Here is a 21586-nt window from a genome sequence, read left to right on the forward strand (position 1 = left end):
GGTCAGTACTGCTCAGCTGCTGGACATATGTGCTGCCCTTGCTGGCAAACCCCTGCTTACTGGGACACTGTGCCCCTGCGCCTCGCGACCTCCTCCCGTGAGACTTCATGCTCTCCCTCCCAGATCAGCACACATTGGGTGGCACACGATTTCAGTATGTGACAGGAACAGAGACTTTTGACACCCGTGGGGACACAGCCAAGTGGCAGAGCTTCTAGAGCACTTTAATCCTGCTGAAGGCAGAACTGGGGACAGGCAATTAGTGTAGAAAGAGGGGATCGGATCAAATGGAGGAAATGGAGGCCTCTGGAAGCTGGAGACCGCCCCTGGGAGAATGGAATGTCAAGGATCTCTGGAGCCTACTGGTTACCAAATTCACCTGCCCTTGTCAAGGATTGCAGGCAGGGAGCTGCTAATTAATGCCGCCTAGGCCCTTGCCTGCCTGAATCGCTCTGGCCCTCCCCTTGCCCATCCGCTTCTCACTTTTTACATCTCACCTGCAAAACCAGGCCTAGTCACATAGGCAGGAAGGAGAGATAAGAGGGGAGAGAACTGGAGGACAAAGAGACCTCAGCCTATAAAAGATGTAGGGTGCTGTGATGGCTGACAGATCTGGCTCCATGAGAATGTTATAGGCCAGACAGATTCCATTTTGCTCTGAGACTCTGTGTTATGTAGGAAATAAGCTTCTCCCATGGGAACACCCCACCTCTGTACCCATCAACAATTGCTTAGCTTCTCCCATGCGAACACCCCACCTCTGTCCCCATTATCAGTTACTTGGTGTGACATGTTTAACAATATAAAATGATAATTCCTATGTAATGAAAAATTGCTCTTTTTGATCCCTATCGCTCCTAACCAATGCACCATGTGAATGTAATTGCGTGGTTATTAGTAACCATTCTTTAGTTTGTACTTAGGTGACCCACTTCCCCCTCTGTCGATGATCTCATGAGGTTAGTTTGTAATTTTGAATCATAGCAACAGACACTTATGATTGATGTGATTTTTGGTATAAGAACCCCTACAACCCTATGGTTGGGCTGTTCTCCCAATAGCCATTTTTGGGGCATTGTGTGAGACAGTCAGCCGGCTAATAAAGACTCAAATTTGGACTTCTCAGTGGTGACCAGTCTGTTCTTAAGTTGCGCCCATAAGAGTGTGCTCACTTCTTGGGACTCTAGACCATCAGCCATGGCCTTCCTCCTCCCGGGAGAAGCCTGCATCATCACCTTTAAATAAAGCCTGCTCCATATGGTTGCCTTGGTGTGCCCCTCTGATGCTACACTTCAGAACTCGTCACCGGTAAACAGCGGTATCACTGCTGTTGTCAAAACCTACGGACAGGGCTGGGGATACAGCTCAGCCGGCAAAGCGTTTCCTCGCATGTACAAGGCCTGGGTTCAATCCCCAGCACCAAAAAAAAAAAAAACAGCTGATGGATACCGAGAACTCAGGTGAAGCTAGAAAAAAACGGCTGATAAATACGCCCAACTGGCAAATATGAAGAATCCAAGTGGTTTCCAAGCCTTGGGCTACACCCCTGGGACCCACTTGAAGCCCCCCATCTCTGGGGAGATGATTCGCCCTCCCTAGAGAGAGATGGCTTCTGTACACACCCTCCTGGGAAGTCCTGGAGAAGACCCTCTTGGCCAAGTAACAGCCGTGGACTTAGAAGGAATCACAGGGGGAGAGCCAGATGTCTCGTCCACTCAGATGGCCACTGGTTGGCCACCAAGGATGAGTCAAAGGAGAGGAGCACTCCACCGGAGGTCTAGGTGACCTCCACGGAGGGAAGACAGCCATCCCACCAGCCACGGAACCAAGCAGTGATGTCCCAGCTCACGGGCTTCCGCCCAGACCGAGCGCGGGATCTGGCACCGTGCTCCTTTCTCCTGCCTCTTCGTACTCGCCACCAGACCAAATCCTCCTGTTGTTCCTTTAGCCCCCATTTCCAGAGATGGTCCCTCCTTTCCCTGAAACACACCTTCGCTTTCCACAGGGTCCTCTCTCCTCCCCGTCCGGCTCTGTCCTGGGCTTCCCATTAGGATTCCCGACCTCTGGCCCTTCTCCAGGCACAAGAGAGAGTTCTGCTGGCGTCAGGTAGCGCGGGCCACCAAGCCTGCCACAGGCCTTCCCGACCCCCTCCCTCTGACCCCAAGGTCCCCAAGAACCACTGCCAGGCCACCGCAGGGCTTGGTCACCTTCTGCCCGTGCACTTCTAAATGAACAACAAAACGAAGGCCCCCAACCCTGTCCTCCCCAGGTTCCCTCACCTGATCTTCTCGTCTCCCACGACACTCTAAGGTGAGCAAGGGAGAAGATGGCAGGGTCCACTGAACTTCTGTGAACGAGGCTGGGAAGAGAACCCTGGCAGGGAAACCCTCAGCCCGCACAGCCACCACCCTGCCAGACCAGCCCTGAGCCTCAGCCTCCCAACACAGCCACCAGCCAAGCCAGACCAGCCCTGAGCCTCAGCCTCCCAACACAGCCATCAACCAAGCCAGGACCAGCCCTCAGCCTCCACCTCAACACAGCCACCAGCCAAGCCAGACCAGCCCTGAGCCTCAGCCTCCCCACACAGCCACCAACCAAGCCAGGACCAGCCCTGAGCCTCAGCCTCCCAACACAGCCACCAGCCAAGCCAGACCAGCCCTGAGCCTCAGCCTCCCAACACAGCCACCAACCAAGCCAGACCAGCCCTGAGCCTCAACCTCCCAACACAGCCACCAACCAAGCCAGACCAGCCCTGAGCCTCAGCCTCCCCACACAGCCACCAACCAAGCCAGGAGCAGCCCTGAGCCTCTGCCTCCGAACACAGCCACCGCCCCTGCCAGGACCAGCCCTCCGCCTCTGCCTCCCAACGGTAGCTTCACAGTGACCAGCTAACTCGGCTTGGCAGGGACCCCAGGGCCTACTCCATTGCAGGGCAGCCTCGAAAGATCAGCCCCACAAGCCACGTGCCCAGCCGGCCTGGGCCAGCCATGGAAAGGTTCCTCTCTGGAAGGCAGAAGACTCCGTCCTGCCCATCTGTTTGTAGCTACGAGGTCTCCAAGCAGTCGTGCTCAGGCCCCTCCTGGTAGAAGGCTGCGGCTTTGATGGCTGTTTAGTTCATCGAGTGGAACTCTGAGTCCGCGCCACAGAGCTGGAGCGCAGCTGCTAGAGCAGAGGTCTAGACAGAGGAGAGCTGCACAGCCACACCGCCACCGCGGGCCGTGCCCTGGAGCGCAGCCTCGGGATGTGGTCTCAGTCACCAGGCTCCCCGAGGCTCCCTGAGGTGCCCCATCCTGCAGGGCAGGAACTTAGGAAGGCTGGGCCTTCAGCTCTCAGACCCCTGAAGCGCCACGGTAGTCCCCGTGTGTCACAGAAGCCCAGGGCAAGGTGCTCCAAGACACGGTCCCTGGGAGGTGCTGAGTGCGTCTGACTGGCAAGATGTCCCCAGCCCCTGCCCAGGCCCTCAGGCGAGAGGAAACAAGACTCAGTGACTCCTGCTAAGGCGGGCCTGGCCTGGCTGCTGCAAAGCCCTGCAACACTGAGCCCGACTCCAGGAAACTCGCGACTTCTGGCTTCACACAACTCAGCAAAAGAGAGGAACCACCCTGAACCCCACCTGGGGATTTAATCACTAACGTCCTGAAGCATCCCAGTGACACAGGGGCCACCTAGAGGAATCTGGTCCCTAACGAGCTCGGGCAGGGCCCTGGAAGGTCACCTAAGGCCGTCCTCCCCACCTCAAGGTGGCTGCCTCTGTCCCACTCTACCAAGCATAGCCCAAGCCCAGAGGGACAAAGCAAGGAAGGTCTCAGAGCCCAGATGAAGGCCGAGGGAGCCCGTGTTCGAGTCCTGCAGGTTCAGCCACCACCCGGGACAGGTGCCAGCCCCACGGCGCCCAGTTAGTCTGATGTCCTTCGCGCATGCAGCTTCATCTGTCCCCCCACAGGGACACCTGGGAACGTGCCTCTGGGAGTGAAAACTCGTGGCGGTGGAGACGTTTCCCCTTGCTGCCCCCAGCTGGAGCCGCTGGGTACACACACACACACACACACACACACACACACACACACAGCCCAAAGCCTCTGCGCCCTCGCTTCTGCCTCCCCAGGAAGGCTGTCCTGTCGACACTGGCCGCCGCTGACCGCTTCCCTAACCCAGAGCTCAAGAGAGGAAGGGATGTGGAGCACGGAGGCGGCGCTCCCGCTCCAGGGAGGGCTCCCCGCCGAGAGGAAGGGGAGAGGAGACAGCGGCCCCTAGACGCGGCCCTCAGGAGCCACCGCGGGTGGGTTCTCACCCACAACCATACTCACTTTATGTGTCGGGAAACGCGAAGATGCGACTGCCACCTGGAAGGCACGTTGATGTCACAGTGCACCACCGGCTTTATCTGCAGAAAGAAACATGGCCTTAGAGGGCGTTCAGATCAGCAGGCGCTTGTTAAGCGCCAACAGCACGCGCGGCACCACCCCAAACATAAGTGACGGTGGGGCTCCCTTGTGGACAGAACACCCAGGAAGGACCCCAGAGGACTCAGAGGGCCAGTGTGGGGTCGTCGGGGCTGCAAGCCACAGCCCCGGGGTGAGCAGCTCAGGTGTGAGAGTACAGAGGGCCAGCGGCGAGCGTGGCAGAGGGGCCCAGGAGGGCCGTGCCGCTCAGGGACGCACCCGGCAGTGCATCCAAGAGCATGTGCCCACCGCCTCTGCCGCCCCTGGGGCTCCACTGGCCGAGTCCTGGAGTTCCAAGGATGGTCAGTGGCTGAGAGACCGGCCAACTGGGCCTATCACAGGTTCAGCCCTGGGAGACTGGTCGAAACCCCCAGGGAAAAAAGCACAGAGGAGTAAAGTCCCTGCTGGCCCTGCCCTGCTGGCCAGGAGCGTGCAGAGGGACAAGCAGAGGGACCCTGAAGCGCATCCTCCACCACCTGCGCTGCACAGGCCAGGCTGCCTCAGGAGACCCCTGCGCTGCGGGCTCGTCTGCACGCTGCCCCCAGCCACGTGGTCTCTGTGCGGTTCCAGCCCCGCAGGAGGAAGCGCGCAGGTCCTGCCTCACCTCCCACCATCGCCTGCCGATCCGACCGCCAAGGCCCCCCATCTGCCTCTGCTCGCACTCCAGGTAGCCCCGCCGCGTGGCGCAGTCCTCCCCCTCATGCCCCGATGGTGGGAGCACCCCTCCAGGGTCCACTGCTGCCTCCCACAGACACCACGCACCCTGACCGCACCGCTGCCCAGCAGGGCCTGGGTGGTTCCCCTTGGGCCAGTCAGTCCAGACCCACCCCTTGCATCCCGTCTCCTGCCGTGTGCCTGGCCCCCTGCCCCTGCTCTCCGCCACTCCGCACCTCTCACAAGGGTCCTGCAGACACCCTGGCCTCTGCTACAGGGAGGCCTTCACTCAGAGGCTCCAGCCGCCCCTCCACCTGCAGAGCTCACTACCCTCTCTGCAGTGATGCGGCTACAGCCTCCCCAGCGGCAGCAGCAGGCCCCAGACCAGGGCCCCTGCCCCAGACATAAGTGACGGTGGGGTGGGGTTCCCTCACGCTCACATGAGCTCCGCAGAGGTGCTCCCCATGCCCGGTGCCTCTCACTGGTCCTGCCACCCCTCCCCGTGCGTTGGAGGTCGGACACACCCCACCCACACCTCACACTGCTGAACCCCTCCCCTCGCAGCCTCTCCCCCAGACCAGACCTCACCTGGAGCGCCAGATGGGACACCCGCTGCTCTGCCCTGCGGCTGGGTCTGGCAAACACCTCCCTGCACACGCCCCAGCTCGACCTTGCCACCCGCCTGCTGCCCCAAGTCCCCACTGAGCCCGCTGCCTGCCCAGGTCCCCCTCTGAGGCCTGCCTGAGTTAGACACCACCTGACGGTGGCCCAGGGGCCTCCCAGAGCCTGCCCTGCTCCCTGGTCCCCTCCGTGCCCTGACCCTCCCCAATTCACGTGCAAGATGGGGACATGACCAGCAAGAAACTCGCCGGAACATTGCGGGTTGAGAAAAGTTACCCACAAAAGCTCCAGCCGGGTGCTCTGGGTTCTGCACACACTGTCAGAGGCAAGACAGCACCAACAACTGCCCCATGCTTCCCAAGAACCATGTTTCAGAAGGTGGGTGTTCTGGGCATGTCTCAGGGTCCCGGGAGAAGGGCAAAGGGAGTGGGAAGACGGAGCCCTGCTGGGAGGTCTGCTCCAGCACCCGGTTGCAGCTCTGAGATGCCATCAGGCAGGGCGGCCCTGACCTGCAGTCACTGGGAAAGCAGAGCCAGGCTGGTGCAGCCGGCAGGCTCTGGAGTTGGAGGCCTGGGGTCAACGCCCAGCCCAGACTCTGGGAGAGCCAGCGCACCTCTCTGAGCAGCGGTGTTTGCTCTTGGAACAAGAATGGCAGACCTTACCAAGTGCTCAAGAGAAGGTGGTTTACAGCAGGCAGGAGACACATCACACACTGGTAAGAACTCAAGCAACCCACGTAAGTCCACACACATGCACACACAGGCACCCGCACACGCACACACTCACACATGCTCACACACATGCACATGCAGGGGCACACACACACACACAGAGGCACGCACACACAGGTGCACACACGCACACACAGGCATACACAGGCACACATGCACAGGCGCACACGCACAGGCACACACAGACACACACACGCACAGGCACACATGCGCAAACACATGCACACACAGACACACACATGCACACACACGCACACACAGCCACACACACAGAGGAGCTCCAGGAGACAGCTCACGTAGGCATCTAGTCTTATTTTTGCCCGCGCAAAATTGCGAGCTTTACCCACAGGTGGTCCCCAGATCTCCCCGTCTCAGAAGATGGTGCCACCAAGACCATTTTGCCCAACTCCAAAACCCCAGCACCCACTGAGCTCTCTCCACTCTGCAGCTCTGCCGCAGCACCGCCCCCAGGACCGCCCCTCAGCACCACCCCCCAGCACCGCCCCTAGGACCGCCCCTCTGCACTGCCCCTAGGACCGCCCCTCAGCACCGTCCCTAGGACCGCCCCCCAGCACCGCCCCTAGGACCGCCCCCCAGCACCGCCCCTCAGCACCGCCTCTAGGACCGCCCCTCTGCACTGCCCCTAGGACCGCCCCTCAGCACCGCCCCTAGGACCGCCCCCCAGCACCGCCCCTAGGACCGCCCCCCAGCACCGCCCCTCAGCACCGCCCCTAGGACCTCCCCTCTGCACTGCCCCTAGGACCGCCCCTCAGCACCGCCCCTAGGACCGCCCCCCAGCACCGCCCCTAGGACCGCCCCCCAGCACCGCCCCTCAGCACCGCCTCTAGGACCGCCCCTCTGCACTGCCCCTAGGACCGCCCCCAGCACCGCCTCTAGGACCACCCCTCAGCATGGCCCCTCAGCACCATCCCCCCCAGCACCGCCCCTAGGACCGCCCCCCAGCACCGCCTCTAGGACCACCCCTCAGCATGGCCCCTCAGCACCATCCCCCCCAGCACCGCCCCTAGGACCGCCCCCCCAGCACCGCCTCTAGGACCGCCCTCCAGCACCGCCCCTAGGACCGCCCCTCAGCATCGCCCCCCAGCACCACCTCTAGGACCGCCCCCCAGCACCGCCCCTCAGCACCGCCTCTAGGACCGCCCCTCTGCACTGCCCCTAGGACCGCCCCCAGCACCGCCCCTAGGACCTCCCCTCTGCACTGCCCCTAGGACCGTCCCCCAGCACCGCCTCTAGGACCACCCCTCAGCATCGCCCCTCAGCACCATCCCCCCCAGCACCGCCCCTAGGACCGCCCCTCAGCACCGCCCCTAGGACCGCCCCTCAGCACCGCCTCTAGAACCGCCCCCCAGCACCGCCCCTAGGACCTCCCCTCTGCACTGCCCCTAGGACCGCCCCAGCACCGCCCCTAGGACCTCCCCTCTGCACTGCCCCTAGGACCGTCCCCCAGCACCGCCTCTAGGACCACCCCTCAGCATCGCCCCTCAGCACCATCCCCCCCAACACCGCCCCTAGGACCGCCCCTCAGCACCGCCCCCCAGCACCGCCTCTAGAACCGCCCCCCAGCACCGCCCCTAGGACCGCCCCCCCAGCACCGCCCCTAGGACCGCCCCTCAGCATTGCCCCTCAGCATCGCCCCCCAGCACCACCTCTAGGACCGCCCCTCAGCACCGCCCCTAGGACCGCCCCCCAGCACCGCCCCTGGGACTGCCCCTCAGCATCGCCCCCCAGCACCGCCTCTAGGACCGCCCCTCAGCACCGCCCCTAGGACCGCCCCCCAGCACCGCCCCTGGGACTGCCCCTCAGCATCGCCCCTCAGCACCGCCCCCCAGCACCACCTCTAGGACCGCCCCCCAGCACCTCTAGGACCGCCCCCCAGCACCACCTCTAGGACCGCCCCTCAGCACCGCCCTTAGGGCCGCCCCTCAGAACCGCCCTTAGGACCGCCCCCCAGCACCGCCCCGCAGCACAGCCCCAGGACCGCCGGCTCCTGGCAACCCAGCTCGGCTCTTGCTGCCCACCCCACCCCACCCCACCCCAGCACACGTCCGGTCTTTGCAGCAAGCAGGGAGCAGCCTTGGTGAACACAGCAGGCCACTCTCTGCAGTGCGCCCTTCTCACACGGCCCACCGGAGCTGGCGCCCGCTGAGGGTGGTGCTGAGGGAGGGACGGAGGGAGGAAGGGAGCGAGGGAGGGAGGGCGGGCCACGGACGCCAGGACAGTGCAGAATGCCTGAGGCCACACGCAGGATCCCAGGAAACGAGAGAAGCCCTGAAATCTGCAAACGCACACCCGCCCGCTTCACCCACTGCGTGCTACCTGCGTCCAGACACCAAGGTCGCGAGAGCGCTCCTCTGCAGAGGTCTGTTAAGGTACAGGCACCTAAGAACTCAGGACACTGTGAAAAGCGCTGATGGCTCTCTTGATGTGTTAATGATTCATCCACCGATATCGCCTGCCTCGTTAAAAAAACTCCAGCTCTCGAGTACATGGTTCTGGATTTTTTGTTCGCTGTACTTCACATCAAGCATCAAGCAAATGTGGTTTTCTGCTACTCTCTGATGGTGGTGACAGTTTCATTCACACATGTCACAACCAGACTCACGTGTCACTCACCTGTCCTGAGAGGCTGAAGGACCCGGGGGCTAGACACCTATTGGCCAAAGCACTAAAACCAAATTGAAGCAATGACAGAAGACACTGAGATCACCACGGACGCTTCTGCTGGCAGCAGCTACAGTTTGCTAAAAGCCAACCATGTCTCGGGTTCTGCAAGACTCTTTCACACATTCATGACTGATTTTCACACCATCCAAACCACATGTCCAGGAGGCTGAGGCAGGAGGATCACAAGTTCAAGGCCAGCCTTGGTAACTTAGCAGGCCCTGTCTCTAAATACAGGGCAAGATGCAGCTCAGCAGCAGCCGCCCCAGGTTCCATCTGCAGACGGCACGAAGTGCACATCTCCGGGAGCGTCCATCCTATCTTCCTCCCGAGAACACCAGCAGGACGCAGCCAGCTGTGAAGAGCCCTCACAACACGTTCTCCTACCGTTTCCAGCACTCGAGTCCCGGCGCCTGGACAGTCCAGCAGAGTGCTCGGGCCTGTGTTCGAAACCCACCCGCCCAGCATTGGCTGCCCTCACGAGCTGGTGACGGCAGAGCTGTTCAGCCAGCTCAGCGTCCCTCCTGCAAGCGGTGCAGTTAACAGCGGAACCCACCTCCCAGGGGCCACTTTCAACAGGAGTAACAAACGAGTGACCGTCCAGCACTTGGCAGAACTGGACATCAGCCAAGGGCGCAACCGGCAGGCACGGCCTTCTGTGCTCATCAGGCTCCCAGTCCCCGCGCTCCTCCCCGCCTTCCAACCCCGCGGCCCTCTCCACGCCAAGCATCAACTAAAAGGGCTCAAGAGACTGGCACCGGGACCACATGCGGGTGGCACACCTAGGAAGAACCCCGTGATGAGCCGCCCACTGGACAGCAGGTGCTCAGCCAGAGAGCCGGAGCAGAAGCGGGTGGAGGCGCCCACCGACACCACACTCCCACCAAGACCAGCTCGGTACGGCAAAGGGTAGTGACCACAGCCCCTGCAGTGGACGACCTCCTCCACAAAAGGAAAGGGGTGGGGACGATGATCATCAAGCACTTCCAGGTCACTGCATGTGCATGTCCTTCAAGTCCTACAACACCCACGGGCAGTCGTGGGCACCTCAGATGCAGATGGAAGCAACAGAAGTTGCTAGAAACTTTTGGGGACCCACTCCAGAAGGAAACACTGAAGGGCTTAAGACTGTGCATGTGATTCCACTTCCATAAAACAGTCATGAACGCAGCACTGTGTCTTGAAAGGGGCCCCCTGTGTCCCTGCTAAGACGGTGAAAGGTAGAATGAATTAAAGGTCTGCCGTCAGGGTATAGGTTAAAAAATAAGGATAAATTCACAGGACAGATTAATTTTTCAGGCATTAAATATCAGGTTGCAGAAGACCATTTAGAGTATGAGAAAATAATTATGACGTATAGTAAATAAAGATCAGAAAAGATGGTATTAACCGGATGGACATAGTGATGCACACCTGTACTCCAGCTACAAGCTGAAGGCCAACCTGGACAACTTAGTGAGACCCTGACTCAAGTTTTTAAAAATAAAAGGGTTGGAGATGTAACTCAGTGGCACAGCAGTTGCCTAGGATGCACAAGGCCCTGGGTCCAACCTCAAGTGCCACCAAAAAAAGACTCTGTTGATGGATGTTGTCATGGCTCGGATATGAGGTGTCCCCAGAAGCTCACGTGGGAGACCATGCAGGAATGTCCAGAGGTAAATGATTAGAGGGTGAAAGGAGTAACTTAGTGGACTAATCCACTGATATGGATTAGCTGGGTGGTGACTGTAGGCAGGTGGGGAGTGGCTGGGGAGGTGGGTCACTGGGGCGTGTCTTTGGGTCTTACTTAGTCCCTGGTGAGAGAAGCTTTCTCTCTGCTTCCTGAATGCCAGGCCCTGAACTGCTTCCCTCTGCCATGCCCTTCCACCATGATGCTCTCTCCTCATCTGGGCCCAGAGCTCTGGAGTCGCTGACTGAACCTCTGAAACCATAAGCCACAAACACATTTCCTCCTCTTGTTCTCGCCAGGTCTTTAGGGCACAGTGACACAAAGGAGACTGCCAGAGATTCTATTTCTGTGTGTGCACATGTGCAGGCGTGTGTACTTGCCAGCAGGCGTGGAAAACCCACCAGCAAGGGTGTGACAGGACGGGCCGCCCTGGGTTGTCTGGGGAGGAAGGGATGTTGGTGAAGACTCGTCTTCTCTTGCACTTTTCTAAGCAGTTTCAGCAACAACTACTCTTCCATATTTTTGAAATGAACAGAGTGGAAGTTCCAAAAGAAAACCCAGAGAGCTCTTCTGGGCAAGGACAACCTCAGCCCCGGGCGAGTGCTCGCGGCAGGTGCTGCCGTCCAGGGGACCCCTCCCACACCAGTATGCCCAGCCCGCCTCCAACTGGGTGGGGAACCTCCAACCGTCCCAGCATCCTCAGCCAGAAAATGAGGTTCACAGGACGATCAGCAAGCCTCCCCCATCCTAAAATGTTACCTTTCGTTCATATTTTATTGAATCTATTGAAACGGGCAAGAATAAGCACAGGCTCAAACTTCAGAAATGTGCCAGTCCCTCCCCATCCCTGGCAGAGGGGAAAACAGGCAGCCGGACGTCAAGAAGAACCAGGCGCCATTTGCTCTGTGGGGGTGGCACCAAAACAGGACAGCGGAATGGCTCAGGGGAAACGCTCTCCTGGCAAGTCACGATTTAGGCTGGGATATAACAAATCTGACTTCAGTCCACTGCCCTGAGGCTGTGGGTCCACGGCAGTGCCTGGGTGCAACACTGGAGCTACCAGAATGTTCTTGGCACGTGGAGGTGCTACGAGGACATGGGCAGTCTGGAGGCTGCGGGTGGGAGGAGGCCAGCTGACCACTCCCCGCGTGGACAGCGCCTCACCCACACCACAAGTCCTGGCCCCAGCCCTCCGCCGAGCCGACGGTCACCTCCATTTCACAGAAGAGCAAAGAGACGGTGCTCCAGAGGAGGAGGCACCTGAGCACCCCACCTGAGTGACACGCCACAAAACTGAGTCCATTCATTTATGAAAGTAAAAATCTTGCTAAATGCTAAATAACAGTAGGCTCTGTTACTCAAAGCTGGTGGGTCGTGTCACTTACAGAAAAGGTGGGTCCCTATTACATGAAGGGCTATGCTCCTTGGGGCAAGAATCAAGCACCCCAATGGGATGGTGCCTGTCCCACCCTGCAGACTTCCCAGATGCCTGACCCAGGGCGAACCTCTAGATTCAGCATTGCAATTAGCATCAACTCTGCATAACTTAAAATAGTTCTTCCTGACATCAGACTTTCCAAATCCCAAAAGACAAAAGGAAAATGAGACATTTTAACAAACAATTCCAGGGTCCCTACGCGTGGCTCCAGGGTCAGGGGCTACCTGAGGCTTCCACAGCCTGACAAGCTCACACAGTGCACTCTGGCCGCCTGGTGGGCACTCCCTGCTAAACACTGCTTTTTTAAACTCCAGGTATTCAGTTCTGACGTGAGGTTGTTACCGGCCATCTAATTCATCTCCTCTTCATAGTTAGCCGTGAACACTTACTTCCTTCAACTTTCTCATCTTTGCGGGCTTTCTGGGAGCTATATGAATATAGCTGCAAAAGAAGAGAGGAGGACACAGTTAGAAGGTGAATACTGAGACAGAAACGTGGTCTGCTTAGAGCTGTGTGCCTTCCAGCATTGCAGCAGACAGCTCCACAGCCATGCAGAACCAGAGGGAGCCACCCTCAACGCAGAAGCCAGAGCCGCGTGCACAGCAGGACTACTGCATGGCCCTATGGACGCTCTTGCAGGCATCGCTTTCCTGCAGAGCATTTGATTCACCAGAGTGGGCCCGGAGATTATCCCGTTCAACAGCTTCTTCCTAAACATGTCTTAAAGGATCAAGATCATGAGCTCAGTGGTGCGTCCACTCTGCCAAGGTCAGAGCAGAAGCCAGACTCCAGGCCCAGCCCCACGGGCCTCCTCGGCTCCTCCTGCCTCACAGGGCTTCTGCACTACTCTTATTTTGCCAAAATGGGGAGGGTTACCAGAATAACATTTCTGAGTTTCACTCTTGCAGTTTTTTTGCCTTGGGGACTCCAAATTTCCCCAAAATTAAAGTTTTAAGGGATAACAAATAAGACTGTTAAGACTTATGTCTGATACTAAGGTTTCTTCTGATTTAAAAAAAAACATATTTGAGATTGTGACCATTTTTTGATGATTTTAGCAACAGTCAGAAAAGGGTTAACTTAACTTGGTAGATGGAAGAAAAACAATTATTCAATACAGTCAAGAGTCACGAGCTTGGATGCTCACAGAGGTCAAAAAGAGGTCAAGGACAGTGGCAGGGAGCGGCAGGGACCGTGGTGAGGGGGAGGGCCTCTCACGTCTAGCACACGGTTTACACGTGGAAATGCAGGCCCTGAGTCTGGGTCTTTGCAAACTATCAAATCCTCTATTTTTTTAACAGAAACCAAAAGTTCACACTGTTATATGCATTTTCCCAGTCATGACATGTGGAAGCCAGTTCAAATCTTTGAAAACTGCGTGACTCAAAACAAACAGCTGCTGGCCCCGTCCAGCCTGTGAGTGTCCAGCTCACTGCCTGTTTACGGGCCCTCTGATCAGCTCTTCAAGAGCTTCGTCCAGTCTTTGTGTTTTTCCAGATAGGTTTTCTTAGCAAATTCTAAATCTCCAAATTCCATATTTGCTCATAAGCATTAATCTCCCAACTGAGACACCTGATTATCATTAAATGGAAGGAGTAAAAATAAAGACAAAAATTAAGACATAAAAAGATCCTACAGAGTCAGCATGGTGGCACACCCACAGTCACAGGAGGAACACAAGTTCAAGGCCAGCCTCAGCAACCAGAGGACCCTGTCTCATAGAAAGCTCAGTAGTCAGGCGATGATGCACGCCTGTAAGTCTAGTGGCTCAGGAGGCTGAGACAGGAGGCTGAGACAGGAGGATCGTGAGCTCAAAGCCAGCTTCAGCAACAGCAAGGCTGTCTCTAAATAAATAAATATTTAGAGAATCTACCCATCTGTAAATAAAATACAAAATAGGGTGGGAGGGGTGGCTCAATGGTCAACCCCCAGTGTCTGGGGGAAATCCTACCTAACGCTGGCTGTTTCAACGTAGCACTCCAAGAACACTTAACTGGAGCAGTGCTAGGGAGCAACCCGTTCCTCAGAGAGCGGTGAGCAGGCTGAGGTGCGGAAAGGCCTGCAGGTGGGCCCCGCCTCCCTGGGGTAGGCAGGCAGTGGCTTGTGAAGCACAGATTGGGAGGAGGCCAGGAGGAGGCCAGCTGCCGCTGGCCAACTTCCCCCTGCTGCTTCCAGAGAACAAGGAGGGGAGCAGCCAGCGCCCCGGGGGGCCAGGCACTCACAGTGCTGCCTGTGCCTGGCTAGACACGTGCAGTGGGTCCGTGGTCGCCAGCCCCACTCACTGGTGAGGAAACAGGCCTCTGCGAGGTCACCTGACCGCCCGAGCTCACTCAGGTGGAAGCCCTGACTCAAACCCACGCAGGGGAGGTGGGAGCAGAGGCGCCAGGGCGGCTTGACCTGAAGGCGCCTTCGCATCCGCTCAGCAACAGGCTGTTGAGGCGAAGAGGATGCTGTCCTATTATAATCCAGATCACTCAGGTCCTTCCCCAAGACACACACGCACGCGCGCGCGCACACACACACGATACTCTGACTTAGATTTTGTTGTAAGTATGGCTTTCTCCACAAAAGAAGTATTGTTATTAATTCTTGGTTTTATAGGACTTTTTCTTTCTTTTTGGTACCGGGGATTAAACTCAGAGGCACTTAACTATGAGGCACAGCCACAGCCTTTTTTTTTTTTCTAAGAGACAGGGTCTCACTGAGTTGCTTAGGGCCTTGCTAAATTGCTGAGGATGGCTTTGATCTTGCAATCCTCCTGCCTCAGCCTCCAGAGCCGCTGGGATTATAGGCACGCACAACTGCGTCCGGCTAGGACATTTATTTCTTAAAACTAATTATTATCCTGTAACATTTTGTTTTATAAAGAAAAAAGTCACGTGCTTCATCTCGAATTTACTCCCAAAAACGTAGGAAATATGTGAATAGTGATCAGCCACTGGGAGGATTTCACGTGTCCACAGTTGTCGCAGTGCACGGACCCAGCCATTATCAGGAGGACCCAGGACACGAACACATCAGGCTTCACTTCAAAGTTCATTTGCTGGTGGCACAATTAGAATCTTATCTTTCTGGTGAAATTTAATTTTAACTGCTCACTGGCTAGGCAACTACACACCACACAAGTCCCCACAAGTGCTGGCCTCCTGATACCAGCAACTCAAGCCTCAACATCTTCCAAAGCTTCATTCTTCAAAGGCTGGATTCCGATTTCAGACTCATCCACCTGAAAGGAAAGAAAATGAAACCTCCCCGAGTCGGACTTCACATGCACACAGCATCCGCCTATTTTGTAGCAACAATGGCACAAGAGAAAGCACACTGAGCAGCACCTTGGGGACCTGCCCTCCTGCACAGTAGGTCACCCTCCTCTCAGAAAGTCATCACGGACACGGAGAACGGGAGGGAGAGACCACAGAGCGTCTCCACCATATGGCCAAAACATTTAAATCAAACCAGGAGAGTCTCTACAAACATTTAAATCAAACCAGGAGAGTCTCTACGAAACATTTAAGTCAAACCAGGAGAATCTCTACAAAATTAGATGATAGCAGGTTTATTAGAGAACGCCTGGACCCAGGCAATGGTCCAGGTGTTGGGCGATGGCTTAGGGTTCCTCCCTCCTTGCCAACAGAGGAAAGTACCAATTTTACAAAAAAAAAAAAAAAAAAAAAAACACTTTGGAGGAAATTAAATCCTTCTCATTATATACATATTGGGAAAAGAATTTTAAAGTCGATTCTTGTACAAACATTCTTTGGTTGTTGTAAAACTTCAAGGAATACTGGATTCTACTGGGAAATCAAAAGTTCCAGCTGTGCATGACATCCAAATGGCCTGGAAAAATAGCTGCAAAGTCACCTATCTGCACAGGACATATTCCAGTCATTGAGTCCTCATGCATAACAGGATTATCACAGGAATAAAGTCCAATGCAGAATCTAAATACATAGTCATCAAGACTACCTCTTAGCAACTGTGGTGCCTGGGATGATTATTTTCTTTAAAAACAACAGGGTGTTAAATTTGTTTCTTTGCAAAAAATCATTAAGAATTGAGAACTACTCACCACCTCTCACTAAAAAAAACTACTTTTTTTACTCTTTTATTTTTTCAAAAATTAAAATCTGACACTGCTAATTTAATTAAAAGCATCCTTGGTCCCTAACAAGACTCTTGAAGCACAAGAAGTAAAATCAAGTATCAATAAATGGGATGGATTCAAACTAAAAAGCTTCTTCTCAGCAAAGGAAATAGTCAATAACGTAAAGAGAGCCAACGTAATGGGAGAAAATATCAACAGTACCTCAGATAGAGCATTAATCTCCAGGATATATAAAGAACTCAAAAAACTCAACACCAAAAACCCCAAATAATCCTATCAATAAATGAGCTAAGGAACTGAACAGACACTTCACAGAAGAAGAAATACAATCGATAAAGAAATATATGAAAAAATGTTCAACATGTCTAGCAATTAGAGAAATGCAAATCAAAACTATTCTAAGATTTCATCTCACCCCAATCAGAATGGTAATTATCAAGAATACAAGCAACAACAAATGTTGGCGAGGATGTGAGGAAAAGGTACACTCATACCTTGCTGGTGGGACTGCAAATTGGTGCAGCCACTCTGGAAAGCAGTATGGAGAGTCCTCAGAAAGCTTGGAATGGAACCTTGACCCAGCTATCCCAGTCCTCAGTTTATAACCAAAGGGCTTAAAATCAGCCTACTACAGAGATGCAGCCACATCAGTGTTCATAGCAGCTCAACCCACAATAGCTAAACTATGGAACCAACCTAGGTGCCCTTCAACAGATGAAGGATCAAGAAAATGTAGTACATATACACAATACATATTCTTCTGAAAGAAGAATAAAATTATGGCATTTGCTGATAAATGGAGCTGGAGAATATTATGCTAAGTGAAATAAGCCAATCCCAAAAAATCAAAGGCCAAATGTTTTCTTAATAGAAGGATGCTCATTAACAATAAATGGGGAGGGCACTAGGGAAGAAGGTTACTTTGGATTACACAGAGGGCAGTGAAGGAGGGACGGAGCGGGTAGGAAGGGCAGGAGAGTGAATCTGACATTATCGCCCGATGCACACAGAGGACTACACCACACTGGGACTCTACATCATGCACAACCAGGAGAATGAGAAATCACCCTCCATTTATGTGCACTGTGTCAAAGTGCATTCTGCTGTCATGTACAACTGACTAGAACAAAGAAAATATATTAAAACGGGGGGACAGAGTATTCGGGCTGGGAGCTTCCCGGAATTTGGAAAAAATGGAAATCCTCTCTGGCGAATCACAGTTCATCTCAGCTCTCGCAGAATTTCCACATATAAAATCACAGAAAAGTCGTGGTTTGCAGTCAAAATAATACTAAGTAAAGGTGGAAGGAAATAAAGGGCCACGCGGGAAACCAGCCCAAATAACACCGAGCAGACGCGGCTTCGGCGGGTCCCGGCCGCAGCCACCGAGGGGAGGACCCAGGGGAGGACGGGGATGCGAGCCGCGGGCCCGAGGTCCCCGCGCCCGGCCTCCCCGACGTCCGGCCTCCCCGACGTCCGGCCTCCCCGACCCCGACGCCGGCGCTGAGGGCTGGCGGGAGGCTGGCGGGAGGCGGGCGGGAGGCGGGCGGGCCGGGCGCGGCAGCTGGCCGCTGCCCACTTACTCGAGCTTCTTGAAGCGCTCGCGGCCCGCCGCCACGTACTTGCCGCCCGTCTGCAGCGCGTCCAGCTCGCGCACCGGGCGGCCGCGCGTGGGCGTGTAGAGGCGCCGCACGCCGAACGGCACGTCCACCTGCGCGGTCAGCTGCTCCAGCAGCGCCTCGAAGTTGGCCACGTGGCGCCGCGAGAACACGAACTTGCGGCCCACGTAGAACTGGTCCCCGTTGCGGTACACCAGGATGGTCTTGGCCGGCGTGGTGTCCACCAGCGGGTAGGGCCCGCGCGTGCCCATGGCGCTGCGGCTGGCCTCTGCGCCGGAGCCCGAGCCCGACCGCGCCAGCAGCGACGCCGAGCGGACCCGCGGTCACCATGGAGGGCAGGAGCGCCGCGCGTGCTGACGCGCCGGCGATTGTGACCCGCGGCCTGCGGGCCGACAGGTGAGGGTGGCAGCTGGCTCCAGAAAGAGGAGGAGGAGGGTGGTCCTGCAAGTGGCAGGAAAGAGGGGCGAGGCCGCAGGCGCGCCCACCGAGACCCGCCGCCTGCGCTGGCTGCCCCCGGGCACAAGGCAGGTTGCATCAGGACGGTCGTGGCGGTCGGACCTGTTTCTTTAAACGACCGACAGCCTAGAAAGTGTCTCGGCCTCCTGGCGCAGAGTGGGTAAGCTGCCTGGAACCGGCTCGCCGTCCGTCGCCCGGGCGCCTGGCACGGGAGTGTGCCATTCGGAGGCATGCACTCTGCAGGCGGGAGCGTAAGGTCGTCCCCCATTCTGGGTACACCGGGCCAGGCCTCCGAGCTGCAGCGATGGATCCATCTAGAAATACTTGTCCCCGGTGGCGGTGAGGAGCTTAAACTCCCTAACAGTAGGCTACATATTCCCTGTTGGATATGCACACAGAAGGCACCCAACACTGGTGTTGTAAGCATCGGTATCTTGTGTTGTTTTTTAAAGGAGGGCACCTACATTCACAGCCACACCCAGTCCTTAAGTAACCAAGCATTTCATGGCAACAGAAATCAGACTAGTTGGTGCAGTGACCACTTTTATTAAGCCACCAGGTGTTGACAACGCTTGAAAAGACCTCAAGTGGGCAGTTATTGCTATGTAGAAATGAGTGTTTTGCTCACAGTTAAAGGTTTGCCTTAAAACCCGTTTTAACTGAGAACCTCATCCTGGACTCCCCCCGGGGCCGCAGCAGGCAGATGGAGCTCGGGAAGCCCTTGAGTCGAAGGCGGCTCACACCTCCATCCGGGATGATGGTGAACCTAGCGTGAGTGATAACGTCTTGGAGCTCCAGGGTTAGGCTGTCGAACAAGTGGTTTTCATTGGGGGAGAGCTGGAAGAAAGGCAGAAGCGGCGTGCTTGTAGTAGGACCGTGTGGCCCAAAGCGCCCGGCTCACCCGTGCAACCTGTCAGCTTGGACCTAAGAGACTTCAAGCTGAGTTTTTCAGTGATGCAGCTCAGCTTACCATTGCACTCTAGCAGGGAAAGGATGCCCCCGAGATAGTGACATGGGTGTGCAGGGCCCCGTAATGTGTGCTGCCTTAATAGTTAAGGGACAAGCGGATGACAAGGTGAAAGAGAAGTCCTTGGTGCCTCCATGGTTACAAGGAAGCATGCCCGGCCTCCGCCTGACCACAGTGCCCACTTCCCTCCTGGATCACAGGCACTTCTGGAACGTCTCAGGGCGTCATCCCACAGGTAGCTTGAAGTGTGCCACCACCCCTTCTAAAAGTTAAACATAGTGCAGAAACATATTTCCACTTGTGTATTCCTAGCATGTAACAAACTTTTGTTTTAACAAAATTTGATTGTTAGACACCCAACAAGTTGTTAGAAGTGCTCCTGGGGTTGAACCCAGGCACTTGGCCACCGAGCCACAGAGCCACATCCTCAGCACATTTTTTTGGTTTTATTTTAAGGTGGAATCTCACCACGTTGCTCAGGGCCTCACTCAGTTGCTGAGGCTGGCCTCGAAGTTGCCAGGAGCCCCCCAAGCTCCTGGCTTCCTCTTCCATAAATGCACCATGCAGTTTTTAAAGTCCGTTCACTTCGGGCCCTTGCACTCTACACTGAGAAGAGGTCTGCCATTGTATGCTAGTTCCGCACACGAGAGGCTAGGGAAATAGCTCTGATGGAAGACCAGATCCCGCACTGTCCCTCACATACCTTGGTGACGAGGAGCAGGGGCTTCCATTTGTGGGCTGGAAGAGTCCACTTTTGCTTGACCATGTCTTCTTCCTCCTGAGTGGTCAGGATGCACCCCTCAATTTTGCAACTGTCTGGAGAATTGCCTGTGGGAGCAAGCAGAGGCGCTCTGCCCGCACGTCCCCTCAGCATGCTCAGCTTGGGGGATGCCAGGCTCCTTTGACCAGATCAGAACCAGGCAAAGAGCAAGCCACTGCTCCCTCTAAGCAAAAGCAGGGGCGTGACATTTGGGGATAAGGGACAAACCAGTTTGCATGGAGTCGGCTGGCCTCTCGGATGCCTGTGCTCTCCAGAGGAGCCACAAGCGCCTGCCCCATCAGCTGCTGGCACACCTGTGCTGCACCGTAGCTCTCTTACTTCCAAAGCTCGGTGTGTTTGGTAAGATTCCTACCCGACAGGCTGAACTACACACTGCCGTGGGGCACATCTAAAATTGCCATAAGTCTGGGACGAGTTCTCCCCTTTGAAGTTTGGCAAGGAAAAGAAGAAATCCTGAGCTTCCTGTGCGGGTGCTGAGCACCAGTGAGACACACAGTACTGCAGGAGTTCTCAGTTGTTTCCAGCTGATGGTGTAGGGCTGAGTCTCTCTTCCCGCTCTGGAATTTCATAGGACCATGTGCCCAGTGGGGCCACAGGATCCCAGGGGAAAGGTCCCACCCGCTTTGTGAGAAGCAATTCAAGAGGGGTTCTCCAAGAGTTTAAGGGCAACAAAGGAGCAGCTGCTAATCAAGAACCTTGGGAAGAGGGTGCTCACTGCCCACATGCCCCCTCTGTGGCTCATCTGAGACAGGCCTTCCGGGCAGGTGAGCATGCTCCTGGGGTAGGACACAGACCCAAGGGCTGCAGCTGCCCTTCCTGTTCCCTGATGCACTTGCCTACGTGTGTGTGTTAAGTGCTGTGTATTTGAGGTGGTTGTCATTTGCTGTATCACTGGTATAATGTAAGTGGGTACTGCCATGCTCCCTCATCCACGACTGTCCTCAGTGTCCTGGGGCTGTCCCAAGGGGTTGACAGCTGCACGTTCATGACCTGTTGCATTTGAGGGCAACTGGTTAAGTGGATTCACCGTTTGTTGCCTGACTTTAACTAAAGTATCCTTCAAAAAACTAAACAAGTGATCGCAACCTTTCATGCAGAAACTGTGGATTAAAGATTTGCTCTAAGAGCAAACACAAGCTAAAAGAAAATAGCAGGAGCTGCCATCAGCCACAGTGGAAAGCGGAGACAAAAACCAAGAAATGGGATCTGAAGAACAGGTTTCCAAACAGCAGGCCAGAGTTACCATGACTTCTCAATTAACACAAACCCACGGCTTTTGGTGACAGACCTGGTCCTCAGTGTATATTGTGCCTTGATGGAACAGCTATTAATCAATGAAAGTCATGATGATTTGAAGCACACTTAAAAATCAGCCCTCCAAAATATGAAGATAGACTGCCACCATTTGTCATAGAAAGAAC

The 21586-nt window shown here is 55.7% G+C and overlaps 2 protein-coding genes across 4 annotated transcripts in view; both read right to left on the reverse strand.

Moving 5' to 3' along the window:
• The window catches only part of DCDC2C (doublecortin domain containing 2C), a gene marked incomplete at its 5' end in the record, with an annotated part of 94803 nt that extends 76591 nt beyond the window's left edge, over nt 1-18212 (reverse strand). Inside the window, 3 exons of the mRNA XM_079110801.1 lie at nt 4308-4384; nt 12627-12678; nt 17926-18212. Coding sequence (XP_078966927.1) covers nt 4308-4384; nt 12627-12678; nt 17926-18212 — 416 coding nt within the window. The remainder of the gene's footprint in view (nt 1-4307; nt 4385-12626; nt 12679-17925) is intronic.
• A 729-nt stretch (nt 18213-18941) lies between these two features.
• Nucleotides 18942-21586, reverse strand: part of ALLC (allantoicase) — a 43946-nt gene continuing 41301 nt past the window's right edge. For all 3 annotated transcript variants that reach the window (XM_079110622.1, XM_079110623.1, XM_079110624.1), the window contains 2 exons: nt 20088-20212; nt 18942-19254 (listed from right to left, as the gene is read on the reverse strand). In XM_079110622.1, coding sequence (XP_078966748.1) covers nt 19048-19254; nt 20088-20212 — 332 coding nt within the window. In that variant the 3' untranslated portion in view covers nt 18942-19047. The remainder of the gene's footprint in view (nt 19255-20087; nt 20213-21586) is intronic.

This window comes from Sciurus vulgaris (assembly GCF_902686455.1).
Source record: "Sciurus vulgaris genome assembly, chromosome: 14".
NCBI classification, from domain to species: Eukaryota; Metazoa; Chordata; class Mammalia; order Rodentia; family Sciuridae; genus Sciurus; species Sciurus vulgaris.